This window comes from Cibotium barometz, chromosome 51 (assembly GCF_041138505.1).
Source record: "Cibotium barometz isolate CiBa-2024 chromosome 51, ASM4113850v1, whole genome shotgun sequence".
In the NCBI taxonomy this organism is placed as follows: domain Eukaryota; kingdom Viridiplantae; phylum Streptophyta; class Polypodiopsida; order Cyatheales; family Cibotiaceae; genus Cibotium; species Cibotium barometz.
Genome location: NC_141096.1, coordinates 19,469,769 through 19,493,833, shown reverse-complemented (window position 1 = coordinate 19,493,833; position 24,065 = coordinate 19,469,769). Strand labels below are relative to the sequence as shown.

General features: G+C 47.6%; 1 protein-coding gene across 9 annotated transcripts in view; it reads left to right on the top strand.

Annotated features, from left to right (window-relative positions):
* The first annotated feature begins 992 nt into the window (after window positions 1-992).
* The window catches only part of LOC147609401 (arginine biosynthesis protein ArgJ family), a 146,434-nt gene continuing 123,361 nt past the window's right edge, over window positions 993-24,065 (top strand). For all 9 annotated transcript variants that reach the window (XR_015264225.1, XR_015264223.1, XR_015264224.1 and 6 more), the window contains exons 1-2: window positions 993-1,243; window positions 1,347-1,451. Coding sequence is in view for 5 of the 9 variants with exons in the window: in XM_086787467.1 (XP_086643593.1) it covers window positions 1,112-1,243; window positions 1,347-1,451 (237 nt within the window). In the remaining 4 variants the exon portion in view is untranslated. The remainder of the gene's footprint in view (window positions 1,244-1,346; window positions 1,452-24,065) is intronic.

Here is a 24,065-nt window from a genome sequence, read left to right as displayed (position 1 = left end):
AAAATTTAATTATTACTATGATTCTAATACTCAGGCTTGACTTTTTTTGCATAAAGGGTAAAAGGAGATAAGAAGGTTCATTGCAGAGCAATTCTATTTTGGTGAGTGTCCTCTATTTTGCATTATGGGAAGCGTTACATGGCACAAAAACGGCAGAATGTATGTAACATTGTAAGGATAATTTTGTTTTTAAATATTTACCATACTTGTAAAAGTGGAGGGTAAACTAACAAAAGGAAAATCTTATAAAAATAAAAGCAACTTTTGATCATTGAATTAATGCTTTGTATTAAAATATTTTGGTGCCTTATTACAGTGGCCCAGGATGTAAAGATTATAAGAATATGGCACATCGGAAAGAGATAGCAAGATAAAGCACAATAGACAATGCAATACATACATAATGGAGAGAATTTAAAATTCTGATTATACCAAAGAGGTACAAGTGATGGTGCTATCCACCCGTGCGCTCTCAAGTAGAGCTTAGATGGCGATCTAGACAGACTGTGGATGGAGTATGTACGAGGTGTAGAGGGGGGTGGATACTCACAAGCATTGGATACCTTAGCTCATGGTAACCATGTCCATATATAGTACTGTAGGTGGTGTGGTAGAGGGGTATACAACGAGGGCAGCGCCCGCGTATCACATGGGCCACTGACCACTAACGATGGACCTAGTATCTGAGATAATATTCTAGAGAATATTCCTCATACCGTCACCTCGTACCCCAAACCCCAGCTAACGCTCGTACCCCTAACCATCTCCTAACCATCATCAATGGTTACAATAATGACCCCATCGACGTCTAAGTCAGGGTTCCCACTAAAGACATATGCACCATGGTTTTTCTTCATAATAAGGGCCTAACAAATGTGCATTATACATCAAAGTGAGATACATGTTGAGAAGATGGTATTGAGTTTATACTAACAAAGATTTGGTGAGGTAAAGTGCCTTTGGCAATGTAATGTAGGAAACCATTAGTGAGTGGAGGGAGTATATACTAGCCAGTGGCCGGGGTCTTTATGAAGGCTGGGACTTCAAATTCTAACGGGCGAGCTTCTTACAAGGAGACATAGCTTGGTGGGCAGCTACAGAAAGCAAATCAATGAACCTAATCATGCTCGCCCAACAGAACTGGCATGCAAATCCTTCATTTTTGGGGTTTGGTCCAAACATCTCGCACCTTGCTGCCTTTCCCTCCTCGAGGGTTTCACTACAAATGGGTACCCTTCATACTGTGAGTACATAATCTAAGGCTTTGCAAGTTGTACTCTTCCTTTGTAGGCAGAGAACATACTCTCCCTGAACTCATGTGAGCATTGCATCTCTCTGTTGCCCAGCATGGAAATCATAGAATTTTTCGAGCAGTTGCATTGGACCCAGCACCTGCTGGCACTTACATACCTGCAGCACCCATCTTTCTTCCTGAAGGACCTTGGAAAGAGGTATCTGCCTCATTCTCTAACATAGCTTTAGAGCACACATGCACAAGCATTGCTTGATGTCCCGTTTTGGAAGGCCTTCAACCTCCTCTCTTTGTACCTTAGCTAATTGGAGGGATGCAAAACAACGGGAGAGCTAAGAATCATGAAGGCCTCCACACACACTAATTTTTTTTTGCCTATGGTTGGAAAGTCCTTGCACGAGTACTGGCTAAACTATTCAATCATGCATTATGTCAAGGTTTTTTTATATCTTGGTCATTTAATATTATTCCTATCCACAAGGCTGGGAACCCCATGGAGCCCAATAATTACAGGACAATCATGGTGAGCCATTCTACGAGGATGATCTACGTCTTAGGTCCTTAATCTTTGATCAACACTTTCGTTAAGGGAAATAACATGTGGGCTAGAGGACGTGCGTCGTGCTCGTTTTTAGGCATAGTTAATCCAATTTGCATCATATCTCACTTGAGGGCTGTTATTGAAGAAGCACATGCTGGTTCTTGGAAAATCGACTGCTATTTTAGCTTTTGACATGGTTCCATTCAAGAAGCTCTTTGGCAGACTTCAAGCACTAAAACTTCCCATCAAATTTTTTTGGGAAATAATGGCACTCTATGAGCATGTCACTGGATGGATAAGAACTCCAACAGGGATGCTTAATGAAATTCGAAGCAGAAGCTCTTTGGCAGACTTCAAGCACTAAGCCTTCCCATCAAATCTTTTTTGGGAAATAATGGCTCTCTATGAGCATGTCACTGGATGGATAAGAACTCGAACAAGGATGCTTAATGAAATTAGAAGCATCACTGGGGTGAATCAACATTGTCCACTGTCCAACCCTTTTTGGATTACAAATTGATTAGGTGTTTGGAGGTCTGCCTCTTTGTTGGCTCAAGCACCAATATCTCCTCTTGTTTGCAAATGCATAGTTGCATTCTGTACTCATACTCAACCTTGTGATTGGTATGGTACTTTGTGTACCCACATGTGTGTATCATACAGGGTGCTCCATACGCTACACTGTACAAAATGCACAAGCTTCTATATAACAACGCTTATCCAACATCCATACTATCACACATTTCCAACAAGGCCCAACAATGTCCAACGCTGGTTTTCCATTGCTTTCTGGTTCCTACTGTTCTCATTCTCCTAGAATTTTTGCCTGTGGGCGACATTGGTTAATTCTTCACATGCGCACCTAATCTACCTTGTGTAAACCTCACATAACATTAAACAATCCTGTCCCTTCATAAATGAGGGCTCACAATGGTCTCTCTCTTCCCATGGTCTAGTAGAAATGATACATGTGTCCGAGGCTTGATGCATGTGACCTCTCATCCTACTTATCTTTGAACATGAGGCCGGGTCGTCTACTTCGACGCTTCACATGGGTTTTGTTTGTTTCTCCCTTGAACAAAGTCTGTCTTCAAGTCTTCTACTATGAAACAGGTATCAATCTTGCGAATAGAGCAACTTCTATAGAAAATGTACTGTTTTTTTAAAAGACTTGCATCTTCAAAAGAGCAACCTCTGGGGTGTAGTGTGACACATTGGCTCATCAACAGAGCTATACTTATACAGAAAACAGTACCTTTTTAGGGATACTTGTCGTATGCTGTAACCCCATTGTGATCTTAGTCCGCGGGACATGTCAGGCACGAGCTACGTAGGTCAGTTGAAGGAACAAAGATGGAGACAAGGAGTGAACACGAGTGAACGAAATGTGCTCACACGAGAAAGCTCCAATAGATGTTCGATGGATAAGAGATACAAAGTACTTGGTATATATAGTACCCAAGTAGAACATAAAAAAGACTAAGTACTAGACTAGCCTACAAGGTCATATCTTTGTATATGTCTACAAATCCCCCCTCAAAGATATGACTGAAGTACTCTGGAAACGTCTCAGAAGTACCTAGGGCACCTGAAGTACCATGGTTGCACAAATTCATCCATCAGGATATAGCAACCTATGGGGTAACACATGAATAACAATGTCATTTTATAACCCCCCTTGACATTGTTGTTATATCTCGTATCCCCAAGCCTTGTCGATGACGAGTAAAAAGTGGAGCTGACAGGCTTTTAGTGAAGATATCCGCCACATTATCCTCAGTAGGACAATAGATAAGATCAATGAAGCCATCCTGTATACAATCCCGAACATAATGATAATGATTCTCAATGTGTTTCATGCGGGCATGAAAAACAGGATTTTTCCCAATGGCAATGCAACTCACACTGTCGCACAAAATTGAGCTGGCCTCACCATCTTGTGCATGATGCAAATCAAACATAAGCTTCCTTAACCACATTGCTTCTGTAGTGGCTGCGTTTGCTGCTCTATACTCTGCTTCACTAGAGGAAAGAGAAACACGGTCTTGCTTCTTACTGAGCCAAGATATGCATGCTGAACCCAATGAGAAGCAATAGCCGGTGGTTGATTTTCTATCATCCATGTCCCCTGACCAATCTGAGTCTGTGAAACCACTCAGAGAAATGTCACAATTTGCAGCATAGTGCAATCCATGAGTAAGAGTGCCCTGCAGATACCTGAGAACCCTCTTGGCTTCTTGCCAATGTGTGACTGTGGGACAATGCATGAACTGACTTAGCACCCCTGTGGCATGTGCAATATCAGCCCTGGTAGAACACAGATAGATAAAACTACACACCAACTGTCTATAAAGTGTGCCATCAAACTTCTCTGCTGTGTCATGCTTTGAAAGCTTAAGGCCTTTTGTCAATGGAGTGGCCACAGGTTTGCAATTTTCCATCTTAAATTTCTGCAAGAGACTCTTTGCATACTTTGTCTGTGACATACATATCCCCTCCTGGGTTTGCCAGAACTCAATGCCAAGACAATAGTGCAAGAGGCCCAAATCTGTCATATCAAATGTCTGACACAAGGCCCGGCTAGTTGCCAAGGGGTATGCCCAAAAGGAGGGAGTTGATTATGAGGAGACCTTTGCTCCGGTAGCCAAGATGACAGACCGAATGGTAGTCATCTTGGCTACCGGAGCAAAGGTCTCCTCATAATCAACTCCCTCCTTTTGGGCATACCCCTTGGCAACTAGCCGGGCCTTGTGTTTTTCAACAGTACCATCTGCATGATACTTAACCTTATAGATCCATTTGCTGAGTACTACTGCCTGTGAGTAGTATATCATCCACATAAAGAACTAAAACCAGCAAATCTGATTTTTCTTGCAGAACATATAGATTGGACTCTGTATGTGTGTTCACAAAGCCCTGGGACAGCAAATACTGATGTATCTTGTGATACCAGGCACGGGGTGCTTGTTTGAGCCCATACAACGCCTTGTGTAGCTTGCACACCTTGTGCTCTTGTCCCTTAACCTCAAAACCTTGGGGTTGCTGCACATAAACTTCCTCCTGTAAATCACCGTTCAAGAAGGCAGTCTTGACATCCATCTGAAAGACGGGCCAGCCATAACTTGCAGCAAGAGAGATGACAGACCGAATGGTAGTCATCTTGGCTACCGGAGCAAAGGTCTCCTCATAATCAACTCCCTCCTTTTGGGCATACCCCTTGGCAACTAGCCGGGCCTTGTGTTTTTCAACAGTACCATCTGCATGATACTTAACCTTATAGATCCATTTTGTGCCAACAACATTCTTTCCAATGGGCTTATCAACCAAATCCCATGTGGCATTCGTTTCAATGGATCTAATTTCTGATTTCATGGCTTCCTGCCATGCGGGATGTTCCTTGGCATCCTCAAATCTTTGAGGCTCAATTTCAGCTTCCATAACTGAAGCCATCAAAGCATAATTCACCTGTGATGATGCATTCTTTGTGGCTGTCCTGGTTCTCCCCAAAGTTGGCTGAACATTAGCTTCTCTGAGGGTCAACCGTGCCCATTTTGGAACTGAATTTTCAGCACTACTGCTGGCTGTACCACTGGGTGTAGCATCCTTGGCACGACGGTGGTAATGTTTCCAAACATGTGGCTGTCCTGCCCCACTAGCTGGCTGCCCTTCTAGAACATTTGAGGGAAATCCCCCCTCAACACGTGGCACCAAATCTGAACTGGGTGAGGAGGATGGAGAATCCATCTCATCATTATCAAACTGAATAATATCAAGAGGCACATCATCATATGGTGGCAAGTCAACATTGACCGGTTGCATGGTTTCATTTTCAGCAAAGGCAACATCTCTACTGATAATAACCCTCCGAGTAACAGGATCATACAAACGAAATCCTTTACTCTCAATACTGTACCCCACAAATATGCACTTGACACTCTTGTCATCAAGCTTAGTTCTATGTTGAGCAGGGATCAAAGCATAAGCAACCGACCCAAAAATTCTGAAATGATTGACCTTGGGCTTGTACCCATAGTATGCCTCAAATGGTGTCCTGTCAACCAAAGCTTTTGTTGGGCATCTGTTCAAAATGTATGTGGCTGTAGTAATGGCCTCTCCCCAAAATCCTTTTGAGATTTTCTTGAATTTCAGCATGCACCTTGTCATTTCCACAAGAGTCCTATTCTTCCTTTCGGCAATAGGATTGTGCTGGGGTGTGTATGGCACAGTCAAATGATGTTTGATGCCATATTCTCGCAAATAGCCTTCAAATACATCTGAAGTGTACTCTCCCCCTCTATCTGTGTTAAGTGTTTGTATCTTGGAATTGGTCTGATTCTCAGCCATAGCCTTGAATATCTTGAACCAATAAAACACCTCTGATTTGTTCTTCATGAGAAAGAGCCATGTAAATCTGGAATAGTCATCAATGAAGGTAACAAAGTACCTTGCCCCTCTATGAGTAGTAACATTCATGGGGCCACAAACATCACTGTGCACTATTTGCAATGCTCTTATTGCCTTCACATCACCTTTCCCATCCTTTTTGAAAGGTAAGTGGTGCAATTTGCCAAGAGCACACCCTTCACATACTTCATTGACTGGCTGCTGTAATTTTGGCATTCCAATGACCATATTGTTGTTAAACAAATAGGTCAATGCCCTATGATGAACATGGCCAAACCTTGCATGCCATAAATCACCCTGAGATACACATGATACAGCCATAGCATGCTGAGTATAGGGCTGAGCATCAAGCTTGTACAACCCCTTCTCATAAGTGCCTGTAGCCACAATAGCATAACCCTTTTTAGGATCCTTAATCCTGCATTGGCTGCCCTGAAACTCTACCAACATATGTTGGTCATAAGCAATGGAAGAAACTGAAATCAGATTCTTTTTCAAATCTGGAACATACCAAACATCACGGATGTATTGTTTCTTCCCTGAACCATCGAAAAGAATAGGAACATGTCCCACTCCCGTGATATCCTGTGTGGCATCATTGGCACAAACAACCTGTCTGCCATGAACAGGTGTAATGTCCTCAAACCAATCTTTGTGATGAGTCATATGCTTAGAAGCACCACTATCCAAATACCAAGGATCAGTGGTCGCCAAAGATGCATCAATACCCTCTGGCACTGGCTCAATAAGAGCATGAGCATGTGTAGCATGTGACATACTGGACATACTGGATTCCCCCCTTGTGTCAATGATCTCATGATCCACAACACCAAAAGCAAAATCCTTGTCATCCTGGGCATAATGTGCATGAGAAGAGGCATTTGAATTTTCAGCAGGTGCAACAAAATTACTGTTTGTAACCCCCCTCTTTTTCTCATTAGCAATCCTCTTCTGACACTCTGCAATGTAATGACCAGGCTTTTTGCAATAGTTACATTTGCCCTTCTTCTGAGATGCGGGACTTGCCTGAGAGCTTGCATTGCCCTCACTTTTGGGCTGAAATCCATGGCTGTTTTTTTTCTGAAAATTGCCTCCTTTTGACTGAAATTTGCCCTTTCCTTGCATGGCAAGAGCTTGCTCACCTTGGCGGGATGAATGAGCAAAATTAGAGGTTCTTTCCTCTTCTTGCAGGAGCAGACCTACCAACTCATCAAATGAAACAGGAGCAGCCCTAAGCATGATAGACAAAGAGGTAACAAAAGTGCCAAACGACGGAGCCAGGCTATTGAGAGTGATAGTGACCAGCTTTCTGTCCTCTATCTCCTCATCAACACCTGCTAATTGATCTCTAAGATCAGTAATCTTAGCAATGTGCTCTGTAATTGTCTGCCCTTCTTCCATCTTCAACTCCTTGAGTTGATTTGTCAAAGCTAGCACTCTAGCTTCATTCTTGACATGGTACATGAATTCCAATTTATCCCAAGCAGCTTTAGCATATTTGCAGGACTTGATGGTAGACATAATGTGCCTCTTCACTGAGAGGGAAATCAAGGACAGAGCCTGGGCATTTCTCCTATCAAACCTCCTTTGCTCCTCCAATAAGGCAGGAGTAGGAGCTGTGGATGAAGATGAGATGGATGAAGATGAACTAGCTGCAGCAGCAGCTGGCCTAGTTTCGTCACCACTCACAATATCCCACAGTCCCTTGCCAACCAAAATGTTGCGAAGCATAAATGACCACAAGGCATAGTTTGGACCTTCCAATTTGTCCCCATCTGTAATAGTGCCAAAGTTCTCTGAAAGAGACATAGTGCCTACACAAATAACTGATTGCAAATACTGCAAGTAAAACCCAATGCAACCAAGAGCAAACAGGCTCCTTGCAACACAGAGCAAATAGGCTCTTTGCAATCACTGCCAAGGCATAAACCACTGCACCTCAAATCTGAAAATGCATTCAATCACTTGCCAACACAATCTGAAATTGCAAGCTGGCAACTGTGTCCAAGCAAGAGGTACCTGTTCACCGAGATCCTGTAAGGATGAAAGGGATTCTTACCAGGAACAAAGTCGTGTTGAATAGGAGCGTGCTGTATGCTAATCGTAGCCCACAAAAAGTCAACTTTTGAAGCGTAGCTCAGAATGAAATTCTGAGTGCACGAACAGCTCCGAAAGGGGGGTATTACCCCAAGACACTTGGCTCCACAGCTCCAGGAACACCGAGATTGATTTCAAGAGCTTAACTCCACCAATAAGTCTGTAAACTGCGCGCGCGCGCGTGCGCGGCAATGCAAAAATTAAACAAACTTGCTCTTGGTAATCTCAGAGAGTAGGCGACCTGAAATAGAGTACCCGGGGCAGCAATGGCTAAAGTAAACCGAAGAAATCTCGCGGCCAACTGTCAGGAAACAAGCTGGAAAGTGGAGCAAGCTGAATGTCGGATCGAAAGCAACACAAGAACACCAGGGAACTTGCCGCGAGACGGAAGGCAAGGCTGAATCTGGGTTCTAGTGACGAATGCTCTGATACCACATGAAGGAACAAAGATGGAGACAAGGAGTGAACACGAGTGAACGAAATGTGCTCACACAAGAAAGCTCCAATAGATGTTCGATGGATAAGAGATACAAAGTACTTGGTATATATAGTACCCAAGTAGAACATAAAAAAGACTAAGTACTAGACTAGCCTACAAGGTCATATCTTTGTATATGTCTACATCAGTCTCCTAGCCTTAGGTGTGAGGGTAGTTCCTTAACCCACTTGGAGAACAAGCATTTAGGTCATCTGAGGATTAGGGCATGAGAAGTAGATGCATACACAAAGCATATTAAAGAATGTAAAAGCATAGGTGCATAGGCCAGCCATAAGGCATGGTGTGTGCCTTGCATATGATGCTAGGCAACCCATACCCCTTGTAGGCCAGCCTTAGAGGCTGTAGACACTAAATTGCAGCATGTGTGTCACGTGCATCCCGCACTTGGATGCCACGTAGACATTTCTGTACAGAAGGTGCAGGACCTGGGATGGTGAATTGGTCCCATGTGAGCCCAGTCCGGGACGAGTTAGCCAGGGATCCATCTCAGTCGTCCGAGGTCAGGTGTGCATTGTCCTGCACATGAGTCCAAGGTCAGGTGTGCACTGTCCTGCACATGAAACAGTGCCAGTCCGCGCTGTGAGTCTCCCTCTGGAATGATGTCGGATGTTCTGTGTATCTAGTTTGCAACCGGATGCCAGACCTCTGTGGGCATGTAGGTTTGCATGTAGAGATGGGGCCAGCCCATAGGGCTACCCCAGTGCGAAGATTTGCACTCTTAGTGTGGGCATGGGGGAGATGTAGAACCACCCCCAAGGGGCCAGGAGGGCCCAGGCTGTGCCCACCAGCCATGGCATGGGCTGGAAGGGCTGTCGGCCAGCCCTAGGGCTTCTGGACAGGCAGCCGACAGGGCTAAAAGCCCTACCCAGCAGGTCGGCCAGGTGTGGGGGGCAGTCCCACACCCATGCACAGGGCTGCCCAGCAGCCTGGCACTGTCCCAGCAGGCATGCGCAGAGTGGCCAGCAGGTTGCATAGTGTGAAAGCATATTATTGCTAAAGACCTAGTCGTGAGGCTTTTATAAAGCTGGCCGACTGGATGCTAAGGGGAGTATAAATACTCCAGCCAAGAAAACAATGAAGGCATCTCAGTTTTCACCAAGTGCTCAAGCCACTCAAGGGCCAGTCAAGCCAAGGAGATTGCCAAGCAAAGGGGTGGACTTCTGAAGGTGAAGGGCAGGATTTTCCAGCCAAGAAAAGGTCAAGTTTTCTGTATTTGTTTTCAGATTTACATCATTCTAATAAAGCAAATACACCATCCGTGGTGGGGGCCCTACAGAGGGTAATTGGGACCCAATACTGTGTCCTCTCCATCTCCCCCTTCTCTCTCTATTTTCTGCACATCTCCTTTCAGTTTGTGCGTTAATTCCGTCACGAAAAGAGTGCTGATTTCTGAGTTTTGAAGTACCGATCCTTCTCCGAAGCTTCCGCATATTACAGTGGTATCAGAGCCTACTTCAAGGACAAAGATTCAGCAAAGAAAACCAGAATTTTTTTTCGCTTGTGTGGTTGGTTTTTAGACGCCGGTGGACTACCCCTTTCGGAGTGACTCCTGTCCCTCGAAGGACGGTTGGTTATTAGTCTCTGGAAGCCTCCGGAAGTCTCCCACACAGATAGTGGATGGTCAGATTGCGTTCCGGAAAGGAATTGCATTTTCCCGCTATGGCGAGCTTTGGCGACGAGAGAGAACCAGAACCATGGGACCAAAGTGCACCAGGCAGCCCAGCGAGGGCACCCGGCTTGAGTGTCACAGACATGTTCCAGCAGATGATGCGAGCAATCGTAGACCAGACAACCAAGTTGGATGAGCAGAAGGCGCGGATTTTGGCTCTGGAGGAGCGTTCTCGCTCTCCAGCGTCGCGTTTTCCATCTCCTCCTCCCTCTCCTTCCGTATCCCAGATACCAGATCCTCGTCAGAGGGACCCTCTCGCGGGGTCACAGCCGCAGCCAAGCTCCTTGCTTGAGATGCAGATGCGTGCATTGGAGATTCGACAACGAGAAGACGACGCCATGCGACGAGTGGAACACGAGCGTTACCTCAGAGCTTTGGACTCCAGATTGACACCGGCGGCGCCCTCGAATCATTTTCCCGAGAAAATGAATTTCAGTAAGTATAATGGTAAACTCGATCCCACAACTCTTTATTCATGGTTACATCAATTTGAAGCTTACTTTGCCGCAGTTAGGAAAACAGATACTGACAAAGTGATCTTAGCTAGTTGGTACTTGGAAGGTGAGGCCATTCATTGGTGGACTCAATGGGCTCATGCCCACACCAGAGCAGGTATGGCAGCTTATGTGTGGGACGAGTTCGTCCGTGACCTTAAGCAGCGGTTTCTACCGCCCCACTACCTTGAGCGACTCGAAGACGAGTTCAGGGGAGCGCATCAGAATGCGCAACCAGTCCTTCAGTTTGCCAATAAAATTTCGACCTTGTGTCTACAATTAGGCTTATCTGATTCGGACAAGAAAGGGCAGTTTTTGTATGGCCTGGACTACGTAAATCCAATGGGAGGTGCGTATGTTTAGGCCAGCCACCTTTGAGGACGCACTCTCGCTTGCGCGAGAGTGCAGAAATGAAACACAATGGTGGCAAGCCCAAGACTTCCCAGCCGGCTTCTCCCAAGGCTAACACCTCGGGGGGCAAAAGCCAGAACCAGACGGGGTCTTCCCCAGGACAGAGCCCGGGAGCCTCTGGCTCCAAGAACTCGAACAATGCGTCTAAGCTTACTCCAGACCAGAAAGCGGAGGCAGGCAAGACAGGAGGCAAGTTGAGTGCTGAGGAGCTTTCTCAGTACAAGAAGGAGGGTAGATGTTTCTTTTGTCACACAAAAGGACATACTTCTCGGGATTGTCCGAGGAAGCCTCCAAAGGCCGCCGCCGCCTCCACAGCTTCCGTGGTGAGCACAGCTCCCACACAGACCCCAGCGGCGACCCCTAGTTCTTCAACCCCCGGTGCTTCAGTTGGAGCAATTATTAGCCGGGAGCTCGAAGATAAGCAGAAGGGCGCCCATGACCAGGAGTATGAGCGCAACGAATTGCTCAAATCCTTTGGCTACATAGGTGGCCAGAGAGTCGTTGTCTTGTTTGACAGCGGCAGCACGGAGGATGTGGTCACGGAACAGGCCGCTAGGCGTGCCCGTTTCGAGCTGACTCCGGTGGACAAACAGGTGGAGGGTTTTAGCACAGGTATGGCAACGAGCGTCAAGTATGAAGCTCTAGGTGCTAAGTTAGTGATTCAGGGCATAGAGTTTGTGTGTGACTTTATGGTTGCCCCTCTTGTAGGAGCAGACATAATTTTGGGTATCCAGTGGTTTCACAAGTTTCTTCCTGATGTCAAGTGGGACAAGCACACGTTCCAGATCAATCGGAATGTGTCAAACACCCAGGTGACCAAACTTTCCGCTCATAAGCCACTTGCAGGCTAAGCGCGAAGTCAGGAAAGGCGCACAGTGTGCGATGATTTATATCCAGACAGCCCAGACGGTGGCCAGTGCTTCCGAGAAGTACTCGGTTCTCCATGAAAAGTTCCAGAAGATTTTTCTTCGGGACAGTCTCCCTCCCCAGCTCCCCCCGTCCAGACCGCGGAGGATCACAGGATCGACCTCCTCCCAGGCTTGGAGCCCCCGAGCAAGTTTCCGTATCGCCTGTCTAAGGCAATGGAATCGGAGTTGGACCGCCAACTCCAAGAATTGTTGCAAGCTGGCTTCATCCGCCCCAGCGTGTCGCCATTTGCAGCACCGATCTTGTTTGTCAAGAAGAAAGATGGGTCTTCTCGGTTGTGTGTCGATTATCGTGCACTCAACAAGCTGACTATCAAGAGCAGATTCCCGATGCCTCGAATTGACTATATTCTCGAGAGGCTGAATGGAGCTAAGGTGTTCTCCAAACTGGATTTAAAGAGTGGATACCACCAGGTACGGATTGTAGAGGGGGACGTCCCCAAGACAGCCTTCCGTACAGAACGGGCCCACTATGAATTTGTGGTCATGCCATTTGGTTTGAGGAACGCCCCAGCTACATTTAACCGCATGATGATGCGTATTTTTCGGGAGTTGATTGGAGAGTGCGTGTTCATATTTCTGGACGACATACTCATATTTTCAGCTACAGTTGAGCAGCATGACATTGATGTGGAGAAAGTCCTTAAGTTGTTGGAAAGCAACGAGCTCTATGTCAATGAAAAGAAGTCAGAATTTTATCTGTTCCAGGTACATTACTTGGGATATATAATTAGTGCTGAAGGCATTCGACTTGATCCGGCTAAAGTGGCCGAGATTGTTAACTGGGAAGTACCTCAGACTGCTTATGACATTAGATCATTTGTGGGTATATGCCAGGCATATTCCACCCACATTGACAAGTTTTCTGATCTCTCGGCAGACCTCACCGATCTGCTAAAGGGAGTGAAAACAAGAAGGCAAAAGATTCGAATGACTCCACGAGCGTTGGAGGCATTCCAGAACCTCAAGGTGGCTTTGTCAGAAGCGCCTTGTTTAGCCCTTGCCTCATGGGACGAACCATTTCAAGTGATCACCGATGCGCGTAACATCGCAATTGGAGGTGTATTGCAACAGAATGGTCATCCGGTAGCTTACATGTCTCGTAAGTTACTGCCCGCCGAAAAGAACTACTAAGTCTATGATCGTGAACTCCTAGCAGTTATACAGACCTTGAAACATTGGAAACATTTCCTGTATGGCCGTGACTTCGAGGTTCGCACTGACCATCAGGCATTGCGCTGGATTCAGACGATGCCAAGTGAACAGTGGAGTGATCGACAACACCGTTGGAGTCAGATATTCCAGCAGTTCGGTGGCATGATTGAGCACCTTCCAGGAAAGGCCAATCCAATGGCCGATGCTTTGAGCAGGAAGGGACAAGTATCTACGATTCAGACCACTAGACTTGACCTTGTTGGTACAGGACTAGAAGACATGAAGCACACGTACGCGGATTCCGAGGAATTCGGTACACAGTGGGAACAGGCATTGGATGCCACAGGACCATGCCATTTTCTGATACGCGATGGTTGGCTTTTCTACAAAGGCCGACTATGTGTCATGAAGTCATTCCGGGCAGCTCTTCTCCATGATGTCCATGACGCCATTACAGGTGGTCATAGGGGTATGAATTCGACTCTGGAGAAATTAGAACGGCAATACTATTGGCCAAAGATGAGGCGTGATGTGTTTACATATGTACAACGCTGTGACATTTGTCAAAAGGTGAAAGCTCCTCGTGGAAAGAAGATAGGGTTGTTACAGCCTTTGCCAATTCCTGAGGGTCTTTTCCAGGACATTTCGATGGACTTTGTCACAAATCTGCCTCCCAGTCCGAGTAAGCGTAAGACACAGTGTTTAACTATTGTTGATAGGTTCAGCAAATTTGTTATGCTTATTCCTTGCAGGGCCAATGTGACCGCCGAGGATGTTGCCCAGCTATTCATTCGGCATTGGTACTCGATTGGCGGGATTCCTAGGACCATAGTGTCAGACCGAGATGCCAAGTTTACCAGTCATTCTTGGAGGGCATTGTTTGATAATTTTGGTACTAAGTTGAATTTTTCCAGTGCATTCCACCCACGGACAGATGGCCAGACAGAGATATACAACCAGTTGGCCTTTGATGTGTTGAAGTGTTATGTCCACGATCAGCAAGGTAAGTGGGAATCGTTTTTGCCTTTAGTTCAAGCTGTTTTGAATGACTCTTTTTCTTCAGCTATTGGCAGGACTCCATATGAGGCAGCGTTTGGAAGGCCTTTCCAGTCGTTGTTAACCAGGACTTCGTCTTCAGTACCTGAGGCGAACAGAGTGACGGAGTCTTACCAAGAGATCCTAGAGTTCGTTAAAGACAGATTGGCTAAAGCGCAAGAGGCCTACACTCGACAAGCCAATAAAGACCGAAGGGACATGAAGTTTTCAGAAGGGGATTGGGTGTATCTTCGGATTATGAAGCAAAGATTGAAGCAGGTTGGCAAACGATGCTCAAAGTTGTCTTTCAGGAGCTTCGGACCATTTCCCATCCGGAAAAAGATTAATGAGGTGTCTATGCAGTTAAAGCTACCTCCGAGTTGGACTATGTACGATGTATTTCATGTCAGTTGATTAAAGCCATATGCAGGTCCACCCCCTTCAGAGGTCAAAGATGAAGCGGAACCAGACATTATTGATGAAGCAGAAGTAATGGTTCCAGAACAGATCCTTCTGCACCGTTTCAAGCATGGCTCAGGCCGAAGACTACGACAGTTCCTCACGAAGTTTCAGGACCGAGGAACTCATGAAGCGGTATGGCTCGACAAAGAATTTTTCGAAGACTATCCGGCATTATTGACGGATTATTTGGAGGCTATGCACCTTCCGTCAAGTTAAGCAGAAGGGGATGTCACGTGCATCCCGCACCTGGATGCCACGTAGACATTTCTGTACAGAAGGTGCAGGACGTGGGATGGTGAACTGGTCCCATGTGAGCCCAGTTCGGGACGAGTCAGCCAAGGATCCATCTCAGTCGTCCGAGGTCAGGTGTGCACTGTCTTGCACATGAAACAGTGCTAGTCCGCGCTGCGAGTCTCCCTCTGGAATGATGTCGGATGTTTTGTGTATCTAGTTTGCAACCGGATGCCAGACCTCTGTAGGCATGTAGGTTTGCATGTAGAGATGGGGCCAGCCCATAGGGCTACCCCAGTGCGAAGATTTGCACTCTTAGTGTGGGCATGGGGGAGATGTAGAACCACCCCCAAGGGGCCAGGAGGGCCCAGGCTGTGCCCACCAGCCATGGCATGGGCTGGAAGGGCTGTAGGCCAGCCCTAGGGCTTCTGGACAGGCAGCCGACAGGGCTAAAAGCCCTACCCAGCAGGTCCGCCAGGTGTGGGGGGCAGTCCCACACCCATGCACAGGGCTGCCCAGCAGCCTGGCACTGTCCCAGCAGGCATGCGCAGAGTGGCCAGCAGGCATGCGCAGAGTGGCCAGCAGGTTGCATAGTGTGAAAGCATATTATTGCTAAAGACCTAGTCGTGAGGCTTTTATAAAGCTGGCCGACTGGATGCTAAGGGGAGTATAAATACTCCAGCCAAGAAAACAATGAAGGCATCTCAGTTTTCACCAAGTGCTCAAGCCACTCAAGGGCCAGTCAAGCCAAGGAGATTGCCAAGCAAAGGGGTGGACTTATGAAGGTCAAGGGTAGGATTTTCCAGCCAAGAAAAGGTCAAGTTTTCTGTATCTGTTTTCAGATTTACATCATTCTAATAAAGCAAATACACCATCTGTGGTGGGGGCCCTACACAGGGTAATTGGGACCCAATACTGTGTCCTCTCCATCTCCCCCTTCTCTCTCTATTTTCTGCACATCTCCTCTCAGTTTGTGCGTTAATTCCGTCGCGAAAAGAGTGCTGATTTCTGAGTTTTGAAGTACCGATCCTTCTCCGAATGTTCCGCATATTACAGTGGTGCTGGGGCGGATGAAGCCAGCTTGCAACCATTTTTGAAGTTGGCGGTCCAACTCGGATTCCGTTGCCTTAGACACAGGCGATACGGAAACTTGCTCGGGGGCTCCGAGCCTGGGAGGAGGTCAATCCTGTGATCCTCCGGTCTGGACGGGGGGAGCTGGGGAGGGAGAGTGTCCTGAAGAAAAATCTTCTGGAACTTTTCATGGAGAACCGAGTACTTCTCGAAAGCACTGGCCACCGTCTGGGCTGTCTGGATATAAATCATCGCACACTGTGCGCCTTTCCTGACTTCGCGCTTAGCCTGCAAGTGGCTTATGAGCGGAAAGTTTGGAATACCGGGCTCACACTTAATGGTCACCGGGGTGTTTGACACATTCCGATTGATCTGGAACGTGTGCTTGTCCCACTTGACATCAGGAAGAAACTTGTGAAACCACTGGATACCCAAAATTATGTCTGCTCCTACAAGAGGGGCAACCATAAAGTCACGCACAAACTCTATGCCCTGAATCACTAACTTAGCACCTAGAGCTTCATACTTGACGCTCGTTGTCATACCTGTGCTAAAACCCTCCACGTGTTTGTCCACCGGAGTCAGCTCGAAACGGGCACGCCTAGCGGCCTGTTCCGTGACCACATCCTTCGTGCTGCCGCTGTCAAACAAGACAACGACTCTCTGGCCACCTATGTAGCCAAAGGCTTTGAGCAATTCCTTGCGCTCATACTCCTGGTCATGGGCGCCCTTCTGCTTATCTTCGAGCTCCCGGCTAATAATTGCTCCAACTGAAGCACCGGGGGTTGAAGAACTAGGGGTCGCCGCTGGGGTCTGTGTGGGAGCTGTGCTCACCACGGAAGCTGTGGAGGCGGCGGCGGCCTTTGGAGGCTTCTTCGGACAATCCCGAGAAGTATGTCCTTTTGTGTGACAAAAGAAACATCTACCCTCCTTCTTGTACTGAGAAAGCTCCTGAGCACTCAAGAAGTCAGAATTTTATCTGTTCCAGGTACATTACTTGGGATATATAATTAGTGCTGAAGGCATTCGACTTGATCCGGCTAAAGTGGCCGAGATTGTTAACTGGGAGGTACCTCAGACCGCTTATGACATTAGATCATTTGTGGGTATATGCCACGTGGAGTCATTCGAATCTTTTGCCTTCTTGTTTTCACTCCCTTTAGCAAATCGGTGAGGTCTGCCGAGAGATCAGAAAACTGGTCAATGTGGGTGGAATATGCCAGCGTTGGAGGCATTCCAGAACCTCAAGGTGGCTTTGTCAGAAGCGCCTTGTTTAGCCCTTGCCTCGTGGGACGAACCATTTCAAGTGATCACCGATGCGAGTAACATCGCAATTGGAGGTGTATTGCAACAGAATGGTCATCCGGTAGCTTACATGTCTCGTAAGTTACTGCCCGCTGAAAAGAACTACTTAGTCTATGATCATGAACTCCTAGTAGTCATGCAGGCCTTGAAACATTGGAAACATTTCCTGTATGGCCGTGACTTCGAGGTTCGCACTGACCATCAGGCATTGCGCTGGATTCAGACGATGCCAAGTGCACAGTGGAGTGATCGACAACACCGCTGGAGTCAGATATTCTAGCAGTTGGGTGGCATGATTGAGTACCTTCCAGGAAAGGCCAATCCAGTGGCCGATGCTTTGAGCAGGAAGGGACAAGTATCTACGATTCAGACCACTAGACTTGACCTTGTTGGTACAGGACTAGAAGACATGAAGCACACGTACGCGGATTCCGAGGAATTCGGTACACAGTGGGAATAGGCATTGGATGCCACAGGACCATGCCATTTTCTGATACGCGATGGTTGGCTTTTCTACAAAGGCCGACTATGTGTCATGAAGTCATTCCGGGCAGCTCTTCTCCATGATGCCCATGACGCCATTACAGGTGGTCATAGGGGCATGAATTCGACTCTGGAGAAATTAGAACGGCAATACTATTGGCCAAAGATGAGGCGTGATGTGTTTACATATGTACAACGCTGTGACATTTGTCAAAAGGTGAAAGCTCGTCGTGGAACCCATCCGGAAAAAGATTAATGAGGTGTATATGCAGTTAAAGCTACCTCCTCCGAGTTGGACTATGCACGATGTATTTCATGTCAGTTGGTTAAAGCCATATGCAGATCCACCCCCTTCAGAGGTCAAAGACGAAGCGGAACCAGACATTATTGATGAAACAGAAGTAATGGTTCCAGAACAGATCCTTCTGCACCGTTTCAAGCATGGCTCAGGCCGAAGACTACGACAGTTCCTCACGAAGTTTCAGGACCGAGGAACTCATGAAGCGGTATGGCTCGACAAAGAATTTTTCGAAGACTATCCGGCATTATTGACGGATTATTTGGAGGCTATGCAGCTTCCGTCAAGTTAAGCAGGAGGGGATGTCACGTGCATCCCGCACTTGGATGCCACGTAGACATTTCTGTACAGAAGGTGCAGGACCTGGGATGGTGAACTGGTCCCATGTGAGCCCAGTTCGGGACGAGTCAGCCAAGGATCCATCTCAGTCGTCCGAGGTCAGGTGTGCATTGTCCTGCACATGAGTCCAAGGTCAGGTGTGCACTGTCCTGCACATGAAACAGTGCCAGTCCGCGCTGTGAGTCTCCCTCTGGAATGATGTCGGATGTTCTGTGTATCTAGTTTGCAACCGGATGCCAGACCTCTGTGGGCATGTAGGTTTGCATGTAGAGATGGGGCCAGCCCATAGGGCTACCCCAGTGCGAAGATTTGCACTCTTAGTGTGGGCATGGGGGAGATGTAGAACCACCCCCAAGGGGCCAGGAGGGCCCAGGCTGTGCCCACCAGCCATGGCATGGGCTGGAAGGGCTGTCGGCCAGCCCTAGGGCTTCTGGACAGGCAGCCGACAGGGCTAAAAGCCCTACCCAGCAGGTCGGCCAGGTGTGGGGGGCAGTCCCACACCCATGCACAGGGCTGCCCAGCAGCCTGGCACTGTCCCAGCAGGCATGCGCAGAGTGGCCAGCAGGTTGCATAGTGTGAAAGCATATTATTGCTAAAGACCTAGTCGTGAGGCTTTTATAAAGCTGGCCGACTGGATGCTAAGGGGAGTATAAATACTCCAGCCAAGAAAACAATGAAGGCATCTCAGTTTTCACCAAGTGCTCAAGCCACTCAAGGGCCAGTCAAGCCAAGGAGATTGCCAAGCAAAGGGGTGGACTTCTGAAGGTCAAGGGCAGGATTTTCCAGCCAAGAAAAGGTCAAGTTTTCTGTATTTGTTTTCAGATTTACATCATTCTAATAAAGCAAATACACCATCCGTGGTGGGGGCCCTACAGAGGGTAATTGGGACCCAATATTGTGTCCTCTCCATCTCCCCCTTCTCTCTCTATTTTCTGCACATCTCCTTTCAGTTTGTGCGTTAATTCCGTCTCGAAAAGAGTGCTGATTTCTGAGTTTTGAAGTACCGATCCTTCTCCGAAGCTTCCGCATATTACAGTGGTGCTGGGGCGGATGAAGCCAGTTTGCAACAATTCTTGGAGTGGGCGGTCCAACTCGGATTCCATTGCCTTAGACACAGGCGATACGGAAACTTGCTCTGGGGCTCCGAGCCTGGGAGGAGGTCAATCCTGTGATGCTCCGGTCTGGACGGGGGGAGCTGGGGAGGGAGACTGTCCCGAAGAAAAATCTTCTGGAACTTTTCATGGAGAACCGAGTACTTCTCGGAAGCACTGGCCACCGTCTGGGCTGTCTGGATATAAATCATCGCACACTGTGCGCCTTTCCTGACTTCGCGCTTAGCCTGCAAGTGGCTTATGAGCGAAAAGTTTGGAATACTTGGCTCACACTTAATGGTCACCGGGGTGTTTGACACATTCCGATTGATCTGGAACGTGTGCTTGTCCCACTTGACATCAGGAAGAAACTTGTGAAACCACTGGATACCCAAAATTATGTCTGCTCCTACAAGAGGGGCAACCATAAAGTCACGCACAAACTCTATGCCCTGAATCACTAACTTAGCACCTAGAGCTTCATACTTGACGCTCGTTGTCATACCTGTGCTAAAACCCTCCACGTGTTTGTCCACCGGAGTCAGCTCGAAACGGGCACGCCTAGCGGCCTGTTCCGTGACCACATCCTCCGTGCTGCCGCTGTCAAACAAGACAACGACTCTCTGGCCACCTATGTAGCCAAAGGCTTTGAGCAATTCGTTGCGCTCATACTCCTGGTCATGGGCGCCCTTCTGCTTATCTTCGAGCTCCCGGCTAATAATTGCACCAACTGAAGCACCGGGGGTTGAAGAACTAGGGGTCGCCGCTGGGGTCTGTGTGGGAGCTGTGCTCACCACGGAAGCTGTGGAGGCGGCGGCGGCCTTTGGAGGCTTCTTCGGACAATCCCGAGAAGTATGTCCTTTTGTGTGACAAAAGAAACATCTACCCTCCTTCTTGTACTGAGAAAGCTCCTCAGCACTCAAGAAGTCAGAATTTTATCTGTTCCAGGTACATTACTTGGGATATATAATTAGTGCTGAAGGCATTCGACTTGATCCGGCTAAAGTGGCCGAGATTGTTAACTGGGAAGTACCTCAGACCGCTTATGGCATTAGATCATTTGTGGGTATATGCCAGGCACATTCCACCCACATTGACAAGTTTTCTGATCTCTCGGCAGACCTCACCGATCTGCTAAAGGGAGTGAAAACAAGAAGGCAAAAGATTCGAATGACTCCACGAGCGTTGGAGGCATTCCAGAACCAAGTGGTCACCGATGCGAGTAACATCGCAATTGGAGGTGTATTGCAACAGAATGGTCATCCGGTAGCTTTCGTAAGTTTCTGCCCGCCGAAAAGAACTACTCAGTCTATGATCATGAACTCCTAGTAGTTATACAGACCTTGAAACATTGGAAACATTTCCTGTATGGCCGTGACTTCGAGGTTCGCACTGACCATCAGGCATTGCGCTGGATTCAGACGATGCCAAGTGAACAGTGGAGTGATCGACAACACCGTTGGAGTCAGATATTCCAGCAGTTCGGTGGCATGATTGAGCACCTTCCAGGAAAGGCCAATCCAATGGCCGATGCTTTGAGCAGGAAGGGACAAGTATCTACGATTCAGACCACTAGACTTGACCTTGTTGGTACAGGACTAGAAGACATGAAGCACACGTACGCGGATTCCGAGGAATTCGGTACACAGTGGGAACAGGCATTGGATGCCACAGGACCATGCCATTTTCTGATACGCGATGGTTGGCTTTTCTACAAAGGCCGACTATGTGTCATGAAGTCATTCCGGGCAGCTCTTCTCCATGATGTCCATGACGCCATTACAGGTGGTCATAGGGGTATGAATTCGACTCTGGAGAAATTAGAACGGCAATACTATTGGCCAAAGATGAGGCGTGATGTGTTTACATATGTACAACGCTGTGACATTTGTCAAAAGGTGAAAGCTCCTCGTGGAAAGAAGATAGGGTTGTTACAGCCTTTGCCAATTCCTGAGGGTCTTTTCCAGGACATTTCGATGGACTTTGTCACAAATCTGCCTCCCAGTCCGAGTAAGCGTAAGACACAGTGTTTAACTATTGTTGATAGGTTCAGCAAATTTGTTATGCTTATTCCTTGCAGGGCCAATGTGACCGCCGAGGATGTTGCCCAGCTATTCATTCGGCATTGGTACTCGATTGGCGGGATTCCTAGGACCATAGTGTCAGACCGAGATGCCAAGTTTACCAGTCATTTTTGGAGGGCATTGTTTGATAATTTTGGTACTAAGTTGAATTTTTTCAGTGCATTCCACCCACAGACAGATGGCCAGACAGAGATATACAACCAGTTAGCCTTTGATGTGTTGAAGTGTTATGTCCACGATCAGCAAGGTAAGTGGGAATCCTTTTTGCCTTTAGTTCAAGCTGTTTTGAATGACTCTTTTTCTTCAGCTATTGGCAGGACTCCATATGAGGCACCGTTTGGAAGGCCTTTCCAGTCGTTGTTAACCAGGACTTCGTCTTCAGTACCTGAGGCGAACAGAGTGACGGAGTCTTACCAAGAGATCCTAGAGTGCGTTAAAGACAGATTGGCTAAAGCGCAAGAGGCCTACACTCGACAGGCCAATAAAGACCGAAGGGACATGAAGTTTTCAGAAGGGGATTGGGTGTATCTTAGGATTATGAAGCAAAGATTGAAGCAGGTGGGCAAACGATGCCCAAAGTTGTCTTTCAGGAGCTTCGGACCATTTCCCATCCGGAAAAAGATTAATGAGGTGTCTATGCAATTAAAGCTACCTCCGAGTTGGACTATGCACGATGTATTTCATGTCAGTTGGTTAAAGCCATATGCAGGTCCACCCCCTTCAGAGGTCAAAGACGAAGTGGAACCAGACATTATTGATGAAGCAGAAGTAATGGTTCCAGAACAGATCCTTCTGCACCGTTTCAAGCATGGCTCAGGCCGAAGACTACGACAGTTCCTCACGAAGTTTCAGGACCGAGGAACTCATGAAGCGGTATGGCTCGACAAAGAATTTTTCGAAGACTACCTGGCATTATTGACGGATTATTTGGAGGCTATGCAGCTTCCGTCATGTTAAGCAGAAGGGGATGTCACGAGCATCCCGCACTTGGATGCCACGTAGACATTTCTGTACAGAAGGTGCAGGACCTGGGATGGTGAACTGGTCCCATGTGAGCCCAGTCCGAGACGAGTCAGCCAGGGATCCATCTCAGTCGTCCGAGGTCAGGTGTGCATTGTCCTGCACATGAGTCCAAGGTCAGGTGTGCATTGTCCTACACATGAAACAGTGCCAGTCCGCGCTGTGAGTCTCCCTCTGGAATGATGTCGGATGTTCTGTGTATCTAGTTTGCAACCGGATGCCAGACCTCTGTGGGCATGTAGGTTTGCATGTAGAGATGGGGCCAGCCCATAGGGCTACCCCAGTGCGAAGATTTGCACTCTTAGTGTGGGCATGGGGGAGATGTAGAACCACCCCCAAGGGGCCAGGAGGGCCCAGGCTGTGCCCACCAGCCATGGCATGGGCTGGAAGGGCTGTCGGCCAGCCCTAGGGCTTCTGGACAGGCAGCCGACAGGGCTAAAAGCCCTACCCAGCAGGTCGGCCAGGTGTGGGGGGCAGTCCCACACCCATGCACAGGGCTGCCTAGCAGCCTGGCACTGTCCCAGCAGGCATGCGCAGAGTGGCCAGCAGGTTGCATAGTGTGAAAGCATATTATTGCTAAAGACCTAGTCGTGAGGCTTTTATAAAGCTGGCCGACTGGATGCTAAGGGGAGTATAAATACTCCAGCCAAGAAAACAATGAAGGCATCTCAGTTTTCACCAAGTGCTCAAGCCACTCAAGGGCCAGTCAAGCCAAGGAGATTGCCAAGCAAAGGGGTGGACTTCTGAAGGTGAAGGGCAGGATTTTCCAGCCAAGAAAAGGTCAAGTTTTCTGTATTTGTTTTCAGATTTACATCATTCTAATAAAGCAAATACACCATCCGTGGTGGGGGCCCTACAGAGGGTAATTGGGACCCAATACTGTGTCCTCTCCATCTCCCCCTTCTCTCTCTATTTTCTGCACATCTCCTTTCCGTTTGTGCATTAATTCCGTCGCGAAAAGAGTGCTGATTTCTGAGTTTTGAAGTACCGATCCTTCTCCGAAGCTTCCGCATATTACAGTGGTATCAGAGCCTACTTCAAGGACAAAGATTCAGCAAAGAAAACCAGAAAATTTTTTCGCTCGTGTGGTTGGTTTTTAGACGCCGGTGGACTACCCCTTTCGGAGTGACTCCTGTCCCTCGAAGTACGGTTGGTTTTTAGCCTCCGGAAGCCTACGGAAGTCTCCCACACAGATAGT